This window comes from Piliocolobus tephrosceles, chromosome 17 (genome assembly GCF_002776525.5).
Source record: "Piliocolobus tephrosceles isolate RC106 chromosome 17, ASM277652v3, whole genome shotgun sequence".
Lineage (NCBI taxonomy): Eukaryota > Metazoa > Chordata > Mammalia > Primates > Cercopithecidae > Piliocolobus > Piliocolobus tephrosceles.
The window spans coordinates 19,180,095-19,199,086 of NC_045450.1; the positions used below are offsets into that span (position 1 = coordinate 19,180,095).

Genomic DNA, 18,992 nt, shown 5'->3' on the forward strand with positions numbered 1-18,992 from the left:
TGTGGTCAGAAAAGCAAAGAAGCAGAGAAGTAGGGTTTCTTGTTTGGTCGTTGTATTCACCCCAGTACTAAGCATGGTTCTTGGCACATAGTATTACTCAATGAATATTCGTCACCTATTGAATGAATCTAGGAAAAGGTGTCAGAGAGGAGCCTTGGAGCTGCAGGAAGTGCCCAAGATACAGATCCGGGGTATGTTCATATCCTTTGGGTACAGGTTTCCAATAAGTGTGTGTACATCTGCACACACAAATATGTATGCAGACAATTGCAGCTTTCTGTGCATCTGTACATGCAAATATGAATGCATGTATGTGACCCTGTGTGTGTGGGCAAACATGTCTGGATGACCTACATTCTCAAGTGCTTATCTGGGCATGCCTGTGTCTGTGTGCACATATGTACTATTGGGACACAACATAGGTATGTGTGCATGTGTACAGCCCTGGGTCCAGGCACCCCAGGCATTTCCATAGATACAGTTGCCTCTTCAGAACTCAAGTCCAGACCTTCAGCACACCCTGGGATCCCAGGCAGTCAGAAGAGCAAAGAAGAAGCAGAGAAGTAGGGTTTCTTGTTTGTTGTGTTCACCCCAGAACTAAACATGGTTCTTGGCACATAGTAGTACTCAAGAAATATTTGTCACCAATTTTTTTTTTTTTGAGATGGAGTCTTTCTTTGTTGCTAGACTGGAGTGCAGTGGTGCGATCTTGACTCACTACAACCTCTGCTTCCCAGGTTCAAGCAATTCTCCTGCCTCAGCCTCCCAAGTAGCTGGGACTACAGGCACGTGCTACCATGCCCAGCTAACTTTTGTATTTTTAGTAGAGATGGGGTTTCACCATGTTGGCCAGGATGGTCTCAATCTCTTAACCTCGTGATCCACCCACTTTGGCCTCCCCAAGTGCTGGGATTACAGGCAAGAGCCACTGCACCCGGCCTATTTGTTACTTATTGAATGAATCTAGAAAAATGTGTTAGGAGTCTTGGAGCTTCAGTAAGTGCCCAAGATGCAGATCTGGAGTGTGTGCATATCCTTTGGGTACAAGTTTGTAATAAGTGTGTGTATAAAGTAAGTGATCTGTATACTGGAGCACACGTCCCAGCTCTAGCAATTAATAGATAAATGCATGATCTCAGTAGAACCACTCAGGTTCTCTGAGCCACTCTCCTCATTTAGAAAATGGAACTAGTAACACCTCCCTTATAGAGGTGCTATGAAGCATTAACAGTTAACAGATAGAAGCCCCCCAGGAGAGTTCTGGAACAGGTCCCACTGCAGAGAGGACCTGAACTTACCCAAGCTGCTAAAAGCAGCTCTTGAGACTGTGGCCTGGACACCTTTGGAGAAAAACAGAAGGATCAGTTAAAAAAGAATGCATAAGATTGGCAAGCAGCCTGGGAGAAACCCCTTCAATCTACTTTTCACTTCGCAGCCAGAGTTACCTCTTCAAAACCCAAGTCTGATCATGTTACTCCCCTACTTCAGACCCATCAGAGGCTCTCACTGCTTTCAGGAGAAAGGTCCGACCCTTAGCAAGAACTGCAAGGCCCCACAAGGTCTGCAGCAGCTCATCCCACACAACTCCCCTGGCCTTCTGTGAGTTCCTTTAACAGGCCAGGCTCCCTCCTGCCACAGGCCCTTTGCCCAAGCTGTACTCTTGAAACCACCTTTGCAAAATTATGACTGAGACAGTGAAACAGAGCCAACATAACCGACCCCATCTTAGTTCTAACTTTTAAAGCTGTCCTTGTTCCTTTCTTGGTGTAAGCTGAACTAACTTTGGAAGGAACTCAGTTTATAGTTTAAAACAAAGATGATAACAGCCCTTTCCAAAAACAAACCTTTTTCTTGTCTGGGGGCTAGACTGCCTTTGTAGAACTAAGAAATTAGCTACAAGATTAGAAATTATGGTTTAAGAGTCATGCAGCTGGAGGTTACAAGATTCTGACCCTTCCTAAACCACTCCTAAGATCGGTGCTTGAGACATTGCAGACCCTGCACTTGATGGATCAACTGGCACCACCCAGATCCCACACATCTACATGGGATTATTCAAATGGCACCTTCCTCACTGATTCACAAGCTCCATGGGAGCAGCGCCATCTACTTCTGCTCATCACAAGACCCCCAGACACAGAGTAGGCACACATCTACTACAAATATGAATGTATGTATGTGGCCTCATGTGTGTGCAAACATGTCTGCATGATCTACATTCCTTCCTGCCTGTCTGGCCTCCCCTGTGTCCTGTGTCACATTCATCCACAAATCATATTTGTGCAATGAATGGGGATAGTAAAAGGAAGGCAGTCTGTATTCCACCTTGCCCCCGAGGATCCACTTGCTTCCAGTTCTTCAGAGCTCAGTAAGGTGCCCAGGTGCCAGGCTCTGTTATCCCTCTACCTCTCCAGAGATCATTCCCAGCCAGGAATGTTGAGGAGGGAGTGGTTCTCTTACCTTTCCGTGTGATGGGACCCAAGTTCAGGACACGGGATTGATCTATGACACTCTCACTTCGGAATCTGGTCCCAGAGCAGGTCTACAGGGAGAGGGCAATAGAAAAACACCCTCCATGAAGGAGACTGAATGTGGTTCTGCCACATGGAGTGGACTGCCCACCTCACAGGTACCTCCTTCTGCCCCAGGCAGAAGTTGTTAGGAGACCTGTATACTGGGGTTCATGCATGTCCCAGCTCTGCCATTTGTTAGACAGATGCATAATCTCAGGCAAGCCACTGAAGTTCTCTGAGCCCCTCTCCTCATGAGGAAAGGGAGCTAGTAATACCTCCCTTATAGGGTTACTGTGAAGCATTAAAAGCTAACACAAATAAAGTGGACACAGTGCTTAAAAATGTCAGCTCCTGTTATTTGAACACAACCTTGCAGATAAGCCAGAGCTTTTACCAGCCTGCCGCACTTCACAGATCCCACCTGATTTTCCTGGCAGCTTAGGTTTCCTGCCTAGCCACACCCACCTCATCTTATTGCTCATTCTATCCCTGTGGTAAAAGCGGGAAACAGGGAAGAAATATTGATTTGCTTTCTTTGTGGCCAAATGTCTTCGGTTATAAGAGATGGGTTGGGGGAGGGGAGGCGACTCACAGGCTTGCACTTTTCATTCATGGTGTCACAGAGATAGACTTCACAGTGCAGATAGACTAGGTCATAGTTTCCAGCAAACCGGAACATCTGGACGGAAAATCGGCCTTGGGAGGACTCCCCGTTCTCCACCACTTGGATAGTTGAGTCTTTAGTCTGTGGGCATCTGGGAGGGTTACACATCATTTAATGTGGTTGGTTAAACAAAGATTCTAGAGTCAGACTTCCTGGGTTCAAATATTGCTCTGTCACCTTTTAGCTGTGTGACCTTGGGCAATTTACTTAATCTCGTGTGCCTCAATTTCTCCACCTGTATATAGGAAATAATTGCAGCCCATGTGATAAGGTAGCTGTAGGGATTAAACTAGTTAATTTCTCAAAGTGTGTAGAACTGTGTGTAGTATGCCATAGGTGCTTTATATATTTGATACTAAAGTGAAACTGTCATCAGTGCAGAGCTGAAACTCTCCAAAAGTCAGCACTTCCTGATTTCCCAGGAATTACATTCAAAAATTATTAGCTGCTATGTGCTATCTACAATATGCGTGGTATAATTATAACAGTGGAAAGCTCTGGGTACCGAGAGCCACTGATGAAATTGGAGTATGTGCACCCATCTGCGCATATGCACCATTGCGCCCAAACACAGTTACAAAGAGAAACCCGAAATAGAGCATGCAGAGACTCCCACGTGTGCTGGGCTGGGTCAGGATACCCATGGGCATTCTGGGGAGGCAAACTGGGCACTCTCTCTGCCATTCACACTCTTTCCTTAAAGTTGATTTATGAGGGAGGCTGAACACTGACTGCAAAACTGAGAACGGACCTTCTGGGAGTGTTTTTCACTCTTAGCTCTGTGTCTCCCATAATTCAGATCTGACCCCAAAAGTGCAGACTCCACCTGGCAAAAGAAAAGCCCTGAGGTTAAGTGGACCCAACTCCTGAAAGGCAGACAGTATGACCTGTGAGGGCTCCATGGACTAAGCCAACCTGGACATTCATGTGTCCCCTCCAGTCACTTTCACTGTCTCCCTGACTTATCTCCTCTTCGTGCCTTGTGATGTTCTGACACCTATCCTAGACTGGCAGTTCTCACCCTAGCTCCCACACACACCCAGATGGAAACACATAGACACAACCTACATATTTTCCTGCTTCTGTTTCAAAAGTTTCCAAGTTTTCCACAATGTCCCTGCTGTACTTTTATTTTATTTTATTTTTAGAGGGAGTCTTGCTCTGCCACCCAGGCTGGAGTGCAATGGTATGATCTTGGCTCACTGCAACCTCTGCCTCCCAGTTCAAGCAATTCTACTGTCTCAGCCTCTTGAGTAGCTGGGATTATAGGCGCTTGCCACCATGCCTGGCTAATTCTTGTATTTTTAGTAGAGACGGGGTTTCACCATGTTGACCAGGTTGGTCTTGAACTCCTGACCTCGTGATCCACCTGCCTCAGCTTCCCTGGTGTACTTTTTTTTTTTTTCTTTGAGGCGGAGTTTTGTTCTTGTTGCCCAGGCTGTAGTGCAATGGTGTGATCTCGGCTCACTGCAACCTCCGCCTTCCGGGTTCAAGCTATTATCCTGCCTCAGCCTCCCAAGTAGCTGGGATTACAGGTGCATACCACCATGCCTGGCTATTTTTTTTGTATTTTTAGTAGAGATGGGCTTCACCATATTGGCCAGGCTAGTCTTGAACTTCTGATCTCAGGTGATCCGCCACCTCAGCCTCCCAAAGTGCTGGAATTACAGGCGTAAGCCACCGTGTCTGACCCCCTGCTGTACTTTTATACTCATGAAAAATAAGTTTTAAAATCCCAGCATAGCAGATATTATTTTTCCCCATTTATGTCTGAGAACAGAAAAACCCAGAGAGATGAGTTGACCTGTTTCTTAAAACTAAGAAATGACAAAGGCAAGATTTGAACCCAAATCTCTGTGATACTCCAATCAAGGTCATGCCAACAGTTTCCAAATTTCAGTTCTTTTTTTCTTTATTGAGATACCACCTTTATGAGCATTTTCCTGTGTGTCTCAACATCTCTATTATTATTTACTTACTAATTTTCTTGAAATCCACTTGTATTTTTTACTGAAATACATTTATTTTCTAGAAGAATCTTTAGGTCGTGACTTCAAATGGCAGACAAGTATCATTTGCCGTAAAAATAGAACAGGACCATACAATGAGGACAAGATCAACAAAAGAGTTGTATTAAGTTTGAGTTAGACACTGTTAATTGTAAAATGCTCTGAAACAGACTTCTGCTTTGTTTTTATTGCAAAGGGAGATTCCAGATAACAAAGAAGTATGAACATCACATTAGCACTCACCTGAAAATATTCCCTTGATATAACCAGGCAGACTCTTAGATAACCTAATAGAAACCAACCACTGTCTCTCAGGAATGCTTTTTCTGACAATGCAATTAAAATTGCAAATGTCTCTCTCCTTCTCCTGCTTTGTTTCTTCTATAACCTCTTTGTCATTAACATGCTACATATTTCACTTTCACTTAATTGTTTGTCCTCCCCCTTTAGACTGTAAGATGTATGAGGGCAGAGGTTTTTGTTCCTTCTATTTACTGTGAAGTCCACAGAACCCAACACATAGCAAGCTTCCAAAATATCTTTTCAACTTATGAATGAGAAAGCGAACCACCTTCTCATGGTAAGATTCATAGTCCTCGAGTGCCTCTTGAGTAAAAGGTAGCACACTTGTGTCCTAGTTTCAATTGGCCCTTGGCTAACCATGCCCACACCTTACTCCTCCGCAGGTGCTGGGCTGCCTGCTCCCCTGGGCAAGCCTTTCCATCTGGTTTCTTATCATTTTTTGAATTGTAAACCCTACTGAGCTCTCTGGTGAAGCTTGTACATCTCTCTTCAGAAATAATATTTTTAAATGCATACAATATATAACACATAAATATATACATTTGCAAATACATATGTATTTGATAATTCATTAATAAGGTCTAGTGAAAACTCTAATACTATAGTAACTAAAAAGTACTGATGACCATAAATGGCTTCACACGACCTGCTAAGATTTCTGTAGTTTGTTGCCTGTATTTATAATGTATGGGAATGCTAAAGCTCCGCTACAGGGTAATGAATATAAAGATGCAATTTTCCAGCTGGGCGCAGTGGCTCACACCTGTAATCCCACCACTTTGGGAGGCCAAACAGGTGGATCATTTGAGGTCAGGAGTTCGAGACCAGCCTGGTCAATATGGTGAAACCCCATCTCTACTAAAAATACAAAAATTAGCCAGACATGCTGGCCTATGCCTGTAATCCCAGCTACTTGGGAGGCTGAGGCAGAAGAATCACTTGAACCCAGGAGGCGGAGGTTACAGTGAGCCGAGGTCGCGCCATTGCTCTCCAGCCTTGGCAACAGAGCGAGACTCTGTCTCAAAAAAAAAAAAAAAAAAAAAAAAGATGATGCAATTTTCCTTCTTCCAAGTCCGAAGACCCCCTCTTAATTCTACCTGTGGGTTCCCATTTCCCATGTAGGAACCTTTGCCTTACCTGTCCTGGATGATGAAGTACTTCAGGGGGTCCGTGGCATTGCCACTGGGCGTGGCATAGCAGTTGGTCATGAGCAGTGCAAATCGGGACAGGTCACCCCCATCCAATATCGTGCCCACATAGAGAAAAGCCTCGGTGGACAGCGTCACGGAGGAGCCTTCATAGGGCTGCGTGTAGGAAGGGCTCTGGAAGAGGGCCATCCGCACGGTGAACATGCCGGTCCCGCCCACTCTGATGTTTAGGACACTGCCGGGGGAGAAGGGTTGGTGAGAGGACCAGGCTGAGAACATCCACAGATGAGCCACCTTCTCTGGTTTGCATTCCTGGGCATTCCCTTGCATTTATTTGCATTTTTATCCAGCAATAAGACTGGAACCCACCCACAGCAGCTTGGATGCTGCTGATGCTGCTGGTCTTTAGATCAATCACATCTCAAGTAACACATCCAGTCCCTCACTTGCTACCGCTGTAGTCTTTGCTACCCCTGTAGCCTTCAAGACGGCAAAAAGCAAATTATTAAGAGAAATACCTGGATTCCTTCTTTAGTCTCAATCTAGAACAAGTTAAAAGGGATTGAGCTATGATGAGTCCTACAACTTGCATCCTGGTCTCCATCGTGATGTACTAACATCTACAGCAGAAGACTGAGCTTTATAAATGACTTATTTTTAACCACACTGAAAACAGCCACACTGATGTGAACTTCACTGGATGATCCAACAAAGGACATTGTAAGGCTGATACCTCACGAAATAAGGCACATGAGAAATACTCTGAAATGTGGAAGTCCCTTTTACAGATGAGAACTGAGTTATCAGTGAAGACTGGGGTGAGATGTCTAACTCAAGACAGAGAGAGGGACCAGGTGCTGTGGCTCATGCCTGTAATCCCAATACTTTAGGAGGCATAGGCAGGAGGATCATTTGAGGCCAAGAGTTTAAGACTAGCCTGGTCCACATAACAAGACCTTGTCTCTACAAAAATATTTTAAAAAATAGCCCAGGGTGGTGGCATGTGTCTGTAGTCCTAGCTACCTGGGAGACTGAGGTGGGAGGATTGCTTGAGCCCAGGAATTCGAGGTTGCATTGAGCTATGATTGTGCCACTGTACTCCAGCCTGGGTGACAGAGTGAGACCCAGATTCTTAACAAAACAAAACAAAACAAAACCATAAAACAGAGAGATGTGGGCACACTTGTTGTTCCCCAGAGCCTACCAGGCCGAGGACAGGGCTGCATTGCTCCAGGACATTGCTTGGCCAGGTGAGGCTCCAGCCACCAACTTGCAATGAGTACCCTTCTTCCTCCAAGTCAGCTGTGCACCTTCATCAGTGCCCAGCATCCTTTCCTGAGTCTGGCTGGCCAAGAGAGCAGAAAACGATGGGCAAGCTTCAAAGCGAAGGTCATGGTCAAGTGGAGGCTCTGGACCTGATGTCTGAATCTCAGCTCTGTCACCTGCTAGACTTTACAGCTTTGGGTGAGTCACTCAAATTTCTGTAAGCCTCAATTTCCACATCAGTATAATGGGAATAATAATAATAATAATACCTTTGTCGCCTAGGGCTGCTGTAGGAGTTTGATGAGATGTCCCAGGCAGAACACCAGATACAATGCCTGAGATACAGTAAGCTCTCAATAAATCTTAGTTCTTGGCAAGGCGCGGTGGCTCATGCCTGTAATCCCAGCACTTTGGGAGGCCGAGGTGGCTGGATTACCTGAGGACAGGAGTTTGAGACCAACCTGGCCAACATGGTGAAACCCTGTGTCTGCTAAAAATACAAAACTTAGCTGGGTGTGGTGGTGGGCACCTGTAATTCCAGCTACTTGGGAGGCTGAGGCAGGAGAATTGCTGGAAGTCACCTGGGAGGTGGAGGTTGCAGTGAGCCAAGATCATGCCATTGAACTCCAGCCTGGGCAACAGTGCGAGACTCCGTCTCAATAAATAAATAAATAAATAATCAATAAATCTTATTTCTTATTACGACTATTATTTTTCCATCATTGGTCTGTGATTCATCCTATTTGAAGATTTTCAATTTTATTTAGCAACAGGTTCCTTTTTAAAAAAATGAAATAAAATCTTATGTGGCACCCAGTATGAATAGTTTACCCCTGCAGGCACTCTGCCAGGGCACCTCCCTTGGCTCCTACCAACACATTTGCGAAGAGCATAATTTTTAAAACCCTCTATAATCAAATTTCTTTCATTCACAGAGAAGGAAGGAAGTTGAGGTCCAAATGTGAAATCTGGTTTGCCCAGAGTTCCACAGCAGTCTGGACTCAGACCCTTCCTGCTCTCTGGCACAACCATCCTGCCCCTTTGAAAAGTAGAGACTCTAATATTTGATTCACGTCGGAATCATCTACATCAGTTTGATGGTTGAATCTGATTCACATCACAGTCATAGCTCAATGCAGTCTCAAATTCCTGGGCTCCAGCGATCCTCCCATATCATTTGATTCTTAGAGTACTGCTGTACTCTAAGAAAGGCAGTACAAGTATGGCTAAACCTATTTCACAGATGAAAATATTGATACCCAGAGAGGGGCTGTCAACTTCCCAAAGCCAGGCTCAACAACTCACTCAAGCTCATACAACTAGTAAGTGACAGAGCTGGGGCTTGAACCAGGCAGTGCTCTGACTCTGTCCCCCACTGGCCAGGGCATAACCATCACTTACAACAAAGTCTAGATTTGAACCTGGGCTCCAGAATTCCTGGCTCTTCCACTGGGCAACCCTGATTCCCAGCCCTCACTCCCAGCTCCCTGTGGGTGGCAGTTGACAGAGAAGCTCATGGTTAAGGGGTTTTGGGGTAGAATCATCTAGGGGCCTCAGGGACCCTCTCTGGCCGCACCTGACCATTGGCTGTAGGGAGGTCTTCAGGCTGACTTTCATGTCCAGGGGGTAGGAACATGCAAAGTTGATTTTGATGTTGCGGTCACGGATGATGATCTCATCTGCCAGGTAGAGGGTGTTGCTGTAAGTGGCGTGGGTTTCATTCCTCTGTATTGTAGGGAATGGGGGAGTAAGGGTGGGATGAGAGAAAGGGGCATGAGAATCTGAGTAGGACTTCAAAGCCAAATCTTCTGGTCTCTGGCTACTTGTGAGCTGCTCTCCTAGTCTCCTTGATAAAAAGCTGCCTGTGGCCGGGCGCGGTAGCTCATGCCTGTAATCCCAGCACTTTGGGAGGCTGAAGCAGGTGGATCACCTGAGGTCAGGAGTTTGAGACCAGCCTGACCAACATGGTGAACTAAAAATACAAAAAAATGTAGCCAGGCATGGTGGCAGGTGACTGTAATCCCAGCTACTCAGGAGGCTGAGACAGGAGAATCGCTTGAACCCGGGAGGCAGAGCTTGCAATGAGCCAAGATCATGCCACTGCACTCCAGCCTGGGCAACAGAGGGAGATTCCACCTCAAAAAAAAAAAAAAAAAAAAAAAAAAAAAATCCCACAACAGTTAAAAACTCCCTGTACAGCCTGAACTATGAGCCAATTAATCATCTTTTCTTTATAAATTAGAAAAAAAAGTTACAACAGCAATGACCATTCATGCACACATATCATGTGCCCGACCCTGAGTGGAATACCCCTCCTGAGTCATTGCATTAGTCCCTTCAGTGACCCTAAGAGGTGGCACTGCCACATCCCTGCTTCCTGGACAAGAAGACAGAAGTTCATAGTAAGAGAGTCACTGAGGGATTGCCCACAGTACATGGCATCTCACAAGCCTAGGCTCTTTTCAGCACCCTGTGCTTCCTCTCTTGAAAACTAAAAACCATATGCCAAGTCATCATTAATGGAATTTCAAATACCATCCTTGGAAAACGACATTAATTATTTCTGTTTGTTTGTTTGTCTGGGGACAGAGTCTCACTCTGTTATCCAGGCTGGAGTGCCGTAGTGTAAGTCTTGGCTCACCACAACCTCTGCTTCCTGGGTTCAAGTGATTCTTCTGTCTCAGACTCCTGAGTAGCTGGGATTACAGGCGTCCACCACCACGCCCAGCTAATTTTTGCATTTTTAGTAGAGATGGGGTTTCTCTGTGTTGGCCAGGCTGGTCTCAAAGCCCAGACCTCAAGATATCCACCCGCCTCGGCCTCCCAAAGTGCTGGGATTACAGGCGTGAGCCACCATGCCCGGCCAACATTAAATCTTTCTTTCTCTCCCTTTTTTATTTTTCCTTTCCTTTTCCTCTTTCTTTCTTTCTTTCTTTCTTTCTTTCTTTCTTTCTTTCTTTCTTTCTTTCTTTCTTTCTTTCTTTCTTTCCTTCCTTCCTTCCTTCCTTCCTTTCTTTCTTCCTTCTCTCTCTTTCTTTCTTTCTCTCTCTCTCTTTCTTTCTTTCTTTCTTTCTTTCTTTCTTTCTTTCTTTCTTTCTTTCTTTCTTTCTTTCTTTCTTTCTTTTCTTTCTTCTGGTAATGAGAGACGTGGCAGGAGATACTGCTCCACTCACACAAACATTTACCTCTGGGTTTCATTTGAGGAGGCCTCTGTAGATGAGGTCCTGGTTCTGTGTACATTAAGGATACAGACCTTGCCTTCCAGGACCCCTGGAGACAAACAGATCAGTTTCTGAACACAATGATGCCTACTGGCTGGGACAATCACTATTATTGCCCTACTTTTCCCATCTGTAAAATGGAGAACTATCACTATGAACTGCTCTCTTTAGTTGAAGCTGATGTTTATTGAGCACTTACTGTGTGCAGTCACTGTCCTAGTCACTGTAACACATTAACTCATTCAGTCCTCTCAATACACCCATGGAGTAGGTACTATTATTTCTCCACTTTACAGTTGATGAAACTGAGGCACAGCCAGGCTAAATAACTCCCCAAAGCTACTATAACTAGGAAGTGATAGAGCTGAAGCTTGAACCAGGCAGTGCTCTGGTTCTGTCCCCCGCTGGCCAGGACATACCGTCAACACTGTCCCACAGGGGCCATCCCGGGTTGGGGTCACTACGGACATCCAGTCCCGGTTGTCTCTGTCATTGAAGCCTGAGCACCGGCTGTCACTCAGGTACATGAAGACCTTCTCAAAGCCAAGACTCTTCAGCTCGCACTTGCCCAGGGACACCTTCATGTCGTTGGCCCCACATTCCAGCCTGTGCTCCAGGAGGGAGATATCTGAAACAGGTTAGGCGGGATTGAGGGCCTGTGTCTGTAGCTTGGGGGCCCAGCACATCCCCAGGGGCCAGGTCCAGCTGACTGGGCTGATCACCACCTGGAGGTGCTCAAGATTGGACCTCTGACATCAGTGGATACATCCTGGGTTCCCCTAAATGTGGGTTATATACCAAATGCAAGAGGGTTTGGGGTGGGGGGGTTGGTGTCCAGCATTAAATAACAATGAATAGTTTAAAAAAAAAAAAAAAGGCCAGATGTGGTGGCTCATGCCTATAATCTCAGCACTTTGGGAGGCTGAGGCAGGCAGATCATTTGAGGTCAGGAGCTCAAGACCAGCCTGGCTAACATGGTGAAATCCCATCTTTACTAAAAAAAAAAAAAAAAAAAAATTTAGCCAGGCGAGGTGGTGGGCACCTGTAATCCCAGCTACTTGGGGAGGCTGAGGCAGGAGAATTGCTTGAACCTGGAAGGCAGACATTGCAGTGAGCTGAGATCACACCATTGCACTCCAGCCTGGGTGACAGAGGGAGACTCTGTCAAAAAAGAAGATGAAAGAAAGAAAGAAAAAGAAAGAAAGAGGGAGAGAGAAAGAAAGGAGGGAGGGAGGGAAAGAGAGAGAAAGAAGAGCAAAGAGAAAGAAAGAGAGAAAGAAAGAAAGAAGAAAGAAAAGAAAGAAAGAAAGAAAGAAAAGGAAAAAAGAAAGAAAAGGAAGGAAGGGAAAAAAAGGAGGGAGGGAGGAAGGAAGGAAAAGAGAGACAAAGAAAAGAAAAAGAAAGAAAGAAAGAAAGCTGCAATTGCTTTCTACCCTTTTCACATCAAGGAGATAGTCCCAGCTTGCCACTAACGTCTTTAATGCCATATACGCACTAACTTCCCTCTTTCTCTCTCTTTTTTTGAGACGGAGTTTCTCTCTTGTCACCCAGGCTCTTTCTCTCTCTTTTTTTGAGACAGAGTTTCTCTCTTGTCACCCAGGCTGGAATGTAGTGGTGCCATCTTGGATTACTGCAACCTCCCCCTCCAGGGTTCAGGTGATTCTACTGCCTCCGCCTCCCGAGTAGCTGGAATTACAGGCACCTGCCATCAGACTCGCCTAATTTTTGTGTTTTTAGTAGAGATGGAATTTTGTCATGTTGGCCAGGCTGGTCTTGAACTCCTGACCTCAGGTGATCTGCCCGCCGCGGCCCCCCAAAGTGCTGGGATTACAGGCGTGAGCCACTGCGCCCGGCCCACTAACTTCCGTCTCAAACAGGGCAGGCCTCGGGCTCAGAGTTTGGGGCAGGAAACAACACTCAGCTAGAATTCTTTTTTAAGTTTTTAAAAATTAAAGTATTTTTCTAATTTTGAGTATTTATTTTTAAAATTTTGTTTGATTGAAGTATTACACAACTGCTGGAATTTAGTAATTTTCTTTTCTTTTTAGTAACTTTTATTTTTACAGTTAACTTTCTATCTAAGGTGAGCATAACTTGCCACAGACAGATGAAATCGTGACCATCAACATTCCAAATTTGCTTAAGAGATTCAGTCCATTAGAAGAAAAACAACTTAATAATAAAAGTCATGGCACAGGTAACACTGGGATAAAGCAAGTGAACCAGGGTGCCAATTGTAAAGTTGGCACTTGGATGTAACTAAAATCATGACTGAAGTCTGGAAAATACTGTTTTCATCTTCAATAATTGTACCTATGAGAAATCTGAGGCTTGTGCCTGGCGCAGAGTCCTGAGCTGATTGGTGGTCTGGTCACCAGGCCTGAGCTGATTGGTGGACTGGTCACCGGGCCTGTGTTCTGGTTGGCTCCCAGATGGCAGCAACGCGTGTGCCCACTGCCGTGTGGGGCCTCAGAAAGAAGGTTGGGAGTTCCCCAAACCTCTGAGAGCTTTGAAATCAACTAAAGGGAGACTCAGGGAGCCCCAGAGAGCCTCTGGCCAGATTTAATGGGTATTAGGGGATCTTCTCTTTTCACTCAGGTTGGATATGTAGCCCCTGCGTCACACCCATATGGCCCCGATCTCACAGGGGAGGAATGCATCCCTTCCCCAGTCAATGACAGGTTTCTCAACAACCCGCTTCCTCCCCACTGGCCTCACCAGTGATGTTGAAGTCCTGTTTGCACTGGCAGTGCCATCTGCCATTATTCGATTTGCAGTCTTCGTCTATACTGCACTCCTCACACGTCCCCTCCACGGAGGTGGGGTCTGCAGGGTCACAGGGACAGACAGACAATCAATAAGGACGCACCCCCGTCTTCTGCAGTGCCTATCCAGGCCTGGGATGAGGACTGCGGGAAGATGCCCAGCTGACCTGTGCAGTACGCCAGGTGACACTCGGGGGGCGCCGTCAGGTTGTAGACGTAATAGCCGCCGGCACAGGCCTTCACCTGGATGGACGCATCCCACAGGCAGCAGTGGCCGCTCCAATGCGCGCAGGCCTTGCGGCTCACAATGCCCTGGTCGCTGGACGGATGCGAGCCGTTGAGCCACATGGGGGCGGCCGTGTTGCAGCGCAGGATTGGCACGCAGGTCTCGGCCAGGCGCACACCGCCCTGGCCCACGAAGCGGTACCAGCCGCGCAGGTCCGTGTCGCAGGAGTAGCCCTCCCCGTACTCGGTGCTGCGCCAGTACTCGTCCAGGATGCGGTACGCCTGGCACGGATCCGCGCACACAAGCGCGTCGCCCTCGGGCACGCAGTCCAGCCCCGGCCCGCAGGAGCCCGGGGAACACTCACAGTGCCATCCATCCCCCCAGTAGCCCGCGGGGCATACGCACGAGTAGTTGCCCACCACATTGACACACGTGGCCAGGGCGTGGCAGTGGCTAAGCCCCGGCTCTGAGCACTCATCCACGTCTGTGCAGCCGAGCCCGGGCGACAGGCGGAAGCCTTCGTGGCAGACGCAGGAGAAGGAGCCTGGCGTGTTTACGCAGCGGCTGTTGGCGGAGCAGTTGTGAGCCCCAAGAATGGCGCACTCATCCACGTCCACGCAGGTCAGACCGTCGCCGGTGAAGCCCTCCTTACAGGTGCACGTTGTAGCGGCCTCATCCTCCTTGCAGGTGGCATTGCTGTGACATTCAGAGCACCATCCTGTGGACAGAAGGCCCCAGCCTCCGAGTGTGGGCAGCTGGGCCCATGGCTACCCAGAGATCCTTCCCTCGTTCTCCAGGGAACTCATATTGTAATCTAAGACTTATTCCCTAGCGGACTCCCTCCACAAAAACGAAAGAAGGAAAGAAACAAAACTCCTCTGATGATGTCAAGCTTCCACCATTCATTCTGTGTTTATTTCACTGTATTTTTTAACTTTATTTATTTATTTTTTTTAGAGAGGGGATCTAGCTCTGTCGCCCAGGCTGGAGTGCAGTGGTGTGATCATAGCTCATTGTAGCCTACACTTCCTGGGCTCAAGCGCTCCACTCCCTCTGCCACCACCGCACCCTGCCTCAGCTTCCCAAAAAGCCAGGACCACAGGCACGTGCCATCAGGCCCAGCTCCACCACTGATTTTTGTGTTAAGCATTGATTTCAAGCTGTCTTCTTTTAAAATAGCCACATTCCCACATTCAGAAAAGTAATGCACAGAATTCCTATACTCTGGTAGGATTTACAATGAACCTATTGCCCCTCGCTGCCTTTGCACATTTTATGTTTTCTGCCAGATCTGCTTTCCTGACTGGCGAAACCTTCATCAGGACCCTGCTCAGTGTCGCCTCCTCTCTGAGGAGTCCTCCAACCCCACCAGGCAGGGCAGTTGTACTTTGCTCCTCCATAAGAAAAATAACTGTTAAAAAAAATAAGCTGTTGTTTATTAAGCAGTTACTATATGCCAGGCAATAGGACGTGCACTTTTCATTCACTATCTTATTGAATACTTCCCAACTGCCTTGTGAGGTCAGTTTTTTATTTATCCTTATTTTAAAGACAAGGAAACTGAGGTTCAGAGGGATTAAGCCCCTTGCTCCTTTGTTAAGAAGTAGAACCAGGATACAGATGCAGATGGCAGGACCACAAGATATGTGCTTTTAACCAGGACACCACAATAGTATTCATCGTGCCCCAATGTACTCCAGGGAGAAAATGAAAGTGGGGTGAGAGCAAATATCAGCCCAATAGAATGATCTCTTAAGGTTGAAAGGGAAGGTGTTTGGAGCCTCCTGCATTGGTTCAAATCTCCTATGTGATATAGTATGTTTTTGACTTCCAATACAGGGCCTTCAGGCCTTAGAGACGTTGTAGCCCCTTGCTTTTCAATGTGTGCTCCAAGGACCCCAGTACCAGCATCACCTGGAAGCTTGTTAAAAATTCAGCATCTCAGGTCCCACTGCAGACCTGCTGAGCCAGAATTTGCATTTCAGCAAAATTTCTAAGTCAGTCCTATGCATACTGAGGTCTAAGAAATGGACTTAGAATGAAGACAATGCAAGTCCCAAGTGCGATAGGAGGATTGAGATCACCTCTGACATGGGCTACATTGCTCCGCCCCCCCCCCCCTTCCACACATGCACGTGCATACACACACACACAATACACACACACTTCTCACTTACTTGCTTCTGAGGAGTCAGTGGCTGCAGTTGTGATGAACCAAGAGGCCACTACCAACAATAGCACCCAAGTCAGAGATGGCTGTCCCATCCTTTCTGCTCTTCCCAGCAACTTCTGGTCTAGAGAGCACCTGCCCAAAGGCAAGACGGGTTGGCCCTTTGAGTTTTTCTCTCTGTCTCTGATGTCTGGTGTCCTGTGAACAGAGATGGATGGGACAAATGCATGATCTAACTCTCCTCCCCACAGCTGGGAGGAGTGCTTTGATTCTATAGTATACAACTCCAGGAGGTGTCACTTACATGGACTTAAAAAATTGCATAACACTGCAGCCCTTGTTTTGCTGGGACTTTCCCCCTTGTACTCCCCATCCTTACCTCACCAACGTCCCAGTCTTGGCTCCCCAAGTCTCAGCTCATTGCACATTTTGAAGAACTGAGTCATTTGGAGCAGGAAGTAGCAAGATGGAATAGTGTTCTGTTCTGGACTCACCACTTTATTGAAGGCAGCTTTGGATTTTAACTGATCCTCTGCCTGGAGACTTTCAATTTGCCCAGATCACTTATTCATTCAACAAACATCTATTGAGTAGCTACATTGTGCCAAACAGGGAACTAGTCACCATGGAAAACAATGAATACCACAAAGTCTGCTCCTTCATGCAACTCACATATTGTAAAGAAGTGGCTTGAGACAAGCGACTTGAGAGGTAATTAACCTTCACAATGCATTTTAATGTTTCTGGAGTGATCACTTATTATTTCTTTTAACTGGAAAAATAGTCCAAGGTGAATGCCAGTATTACCCCAGTGTTTATAGCAGCAAAATAGCGTGGCATGTTGGCTAAGTATGGAGGAGCTACAGCCTGCAACTGGGATTCAAATCCCTGTTTTACTGATCACTAACACTGTGACATCGGGTATTTCAGTTCACTAAGTCTCCGTTTTTGTCTGTGAAATGGAGATTGTTGCTTTCGCAAACTGAATATCTATGATGGGCCAGGCTCAGTTCAAAGATGTCCATGTGCTCAAAGACATTGGGTCCTAGAGTAACGTTTTCCAGATCTTTGTGACCATGATGTGCTACAAGGAAAACATTTTATGTCGACAGGTGCGGTGGCTCACACCTGTAATCCCAGCACTTTGGGAGGCTGGGCGGGGGGTGGTGGATCACGAGGTCAGAAGTTTGAGACCAGCCTGGCCAACATAGTGAAACCCCATCTCCAATAAAAATACAAAAATTAGCCAGGCGTGGTGGTGGGCACCTGTAATCCCAGCTACTCGGGAGGCTGAGGCAGGAGAATTGCTTGAACCCGGGAGGCAGAGGTTGCAGTGAGCTGAGATCCCACCACTGCACTCCAGCCTGGGTGACAATGCGAGACTCCATCTCAAAAAAAAAAAAAAGGAAAGAAAAACATTTTATGTCATGATCTAGTGCAGTCGCTTCTGCGTGTATGTGCACACACACATAAAATAAAAGTTTTATAAGACAACTGATATCCTTACTATCCTGGCTATATTAAGTCATTTAATTCGTACCACAACCCTACGAGATAAGTATTACCCTAGTTTGCAGATGAGAAAACAGGGGAACAAAGATGCTGCTTGCCTCAAATGTGTATTGCTTACTGACATATTCTATTATACTTAATTAAAAGAAGTCTCTGGATATAACCCACAAATGGAATGATTTTATGACCCACTAATGAGTTGCGACCTAAAACACTGCGTTTTGTCACTGGGGTTAACTAAGATGACGTATGTCAAGCAGGGCCCAGCACATAGCAAATGTTCTTGTTCATTGTCGTATCCCTGGTACCTGGCGCATAATAGGTGCATAACTAATATTCATGGAATAAGTCAAAAAATAGTAGTCACTGTTACTAGGACAGAGAGGATCAAAGAGAGGAAAACTAACTTACCAAAGATTATGGAGCCAATAATGATAATTATTGAATAATGACTCAAATCCAGGTCTGACCCCAGTGTCCAAGGTCTTAATTTCCTCTCCTACCACCCTCAAATAGATTGGGGAGAAGCTGGACTAGGAGAAGACAGCTACAGATAGCCTTACCTGAAGCCGGAACGGTAGAGTTAGTCTGGTCACAATTTGCCTCATACTTATATATACGCATTTGCCCCAGGCTGGCGATCTTTCCTCCAATTATTCTCTAGTTCTGTTTTTTGATATTGTTTTCTTGGGGGTGGAATATTTTTTCCTCCTGGCCTAATGTTTGCCTTGTCCAGGCTGTGAGGTTGTTGTTGTTCTTTTTCCTAATAGCTAGAGACCCCAGATGATTGACATTGAGGGGGTCACTCCTGTGCCCGGAAGTACAAGGTCACTGTTTCACACCTTCTCACAGCAAGAGATTCCTTAGTTAGAAATTAACTGGGAAAGCAGTGCCAAGGTGCTGGGCTTCTTCCTGGTCACTGACAAGGGCAGGGTGGGCCCAAGGAGCCAGGCGAATGCCAGTATCTGAAGACAAGCTCCATAAAGACAAAAGGGGTGTTCATTGCCCCTGCTGGGAGGTGCACCTGTCCTGGAGAGGGCACCCTTTTGAAACACTCATTCTCATGAGATCAGCCTTAGAATCCAGACACAAGCAAGAGAGGAGCTGAGAATGGCTGAAAGTCAGAGCCAGAAGATAGTTCAGGCATCACTGGACCTGACCCACTCTGTGAAACAAAGAATCAGGTCTGATGACT

General features: G+C 46.4%; 1 protein-coding gene across 3 annotated transcripts in view; it reads right to left on the minus strand.

Annotated features, from left to right (window-relative positions):
* Window positions 1–18,550, minus strand: part of UMOD (uromodulin) — a 19,812-nt gene extending 1,262 nt beyond the window's left edge. Inside the window, exons 1-11 of one of the 3 annotated variants that reach the window (XM_023225060.2) lie at window positions 18,361–18,387; window positions 16,293–16,483; window positions 15,411–15,509; window positions 14,057–14,833; window positions 13,843–13,950; window positions 11,544–11,752; window positions 9,480–9,628; window positions 6,627–6,872; window positions 3,106–3,268; window positions 2,461–2,542; window positions 1,299–1,340 (exon numbers count right to left, since the gene is read on the minus strand). In XM_023225060.2, the coding sequence (XP_023080828.1) occupies window positions 1,299–1,340; window positions 2,461–2,542; window positions 3,106–3,268; window positions 6,627–6,872; window positions 9,480–9,628; window positions 11,544–11,752; window positions 13,843–13,950; window positions 14,057–14,833; window positions 15,411–15,509; window positions 16,293–16,380 (1,963 nt within the window). In that variant the 5' untranslated portion in view covers window positions 16,381–16,483; window positions 18,361–18,387. Of the gene's footprint in view, window positions 1–1,298; window positions 1,341–2,460; window positions 2,543–3,105; window positions 3,269–6,626; window positions 6,873–9,479; window positions 9,629–11,543; window positions 11,753–13,842; window positions 13,951–14,056; window positions 14,834–15,410; window positions 15,510–16,292; window positions 16,484–18,360 lie in introns of all 3 variants that reach the window. The other 2 variants (XM_023225062.2, XM_023225061.1) reach the window with 2 other exon arrangements.
* Window positions 18,551–18,992: the final 442 nt, after the last annotated feature.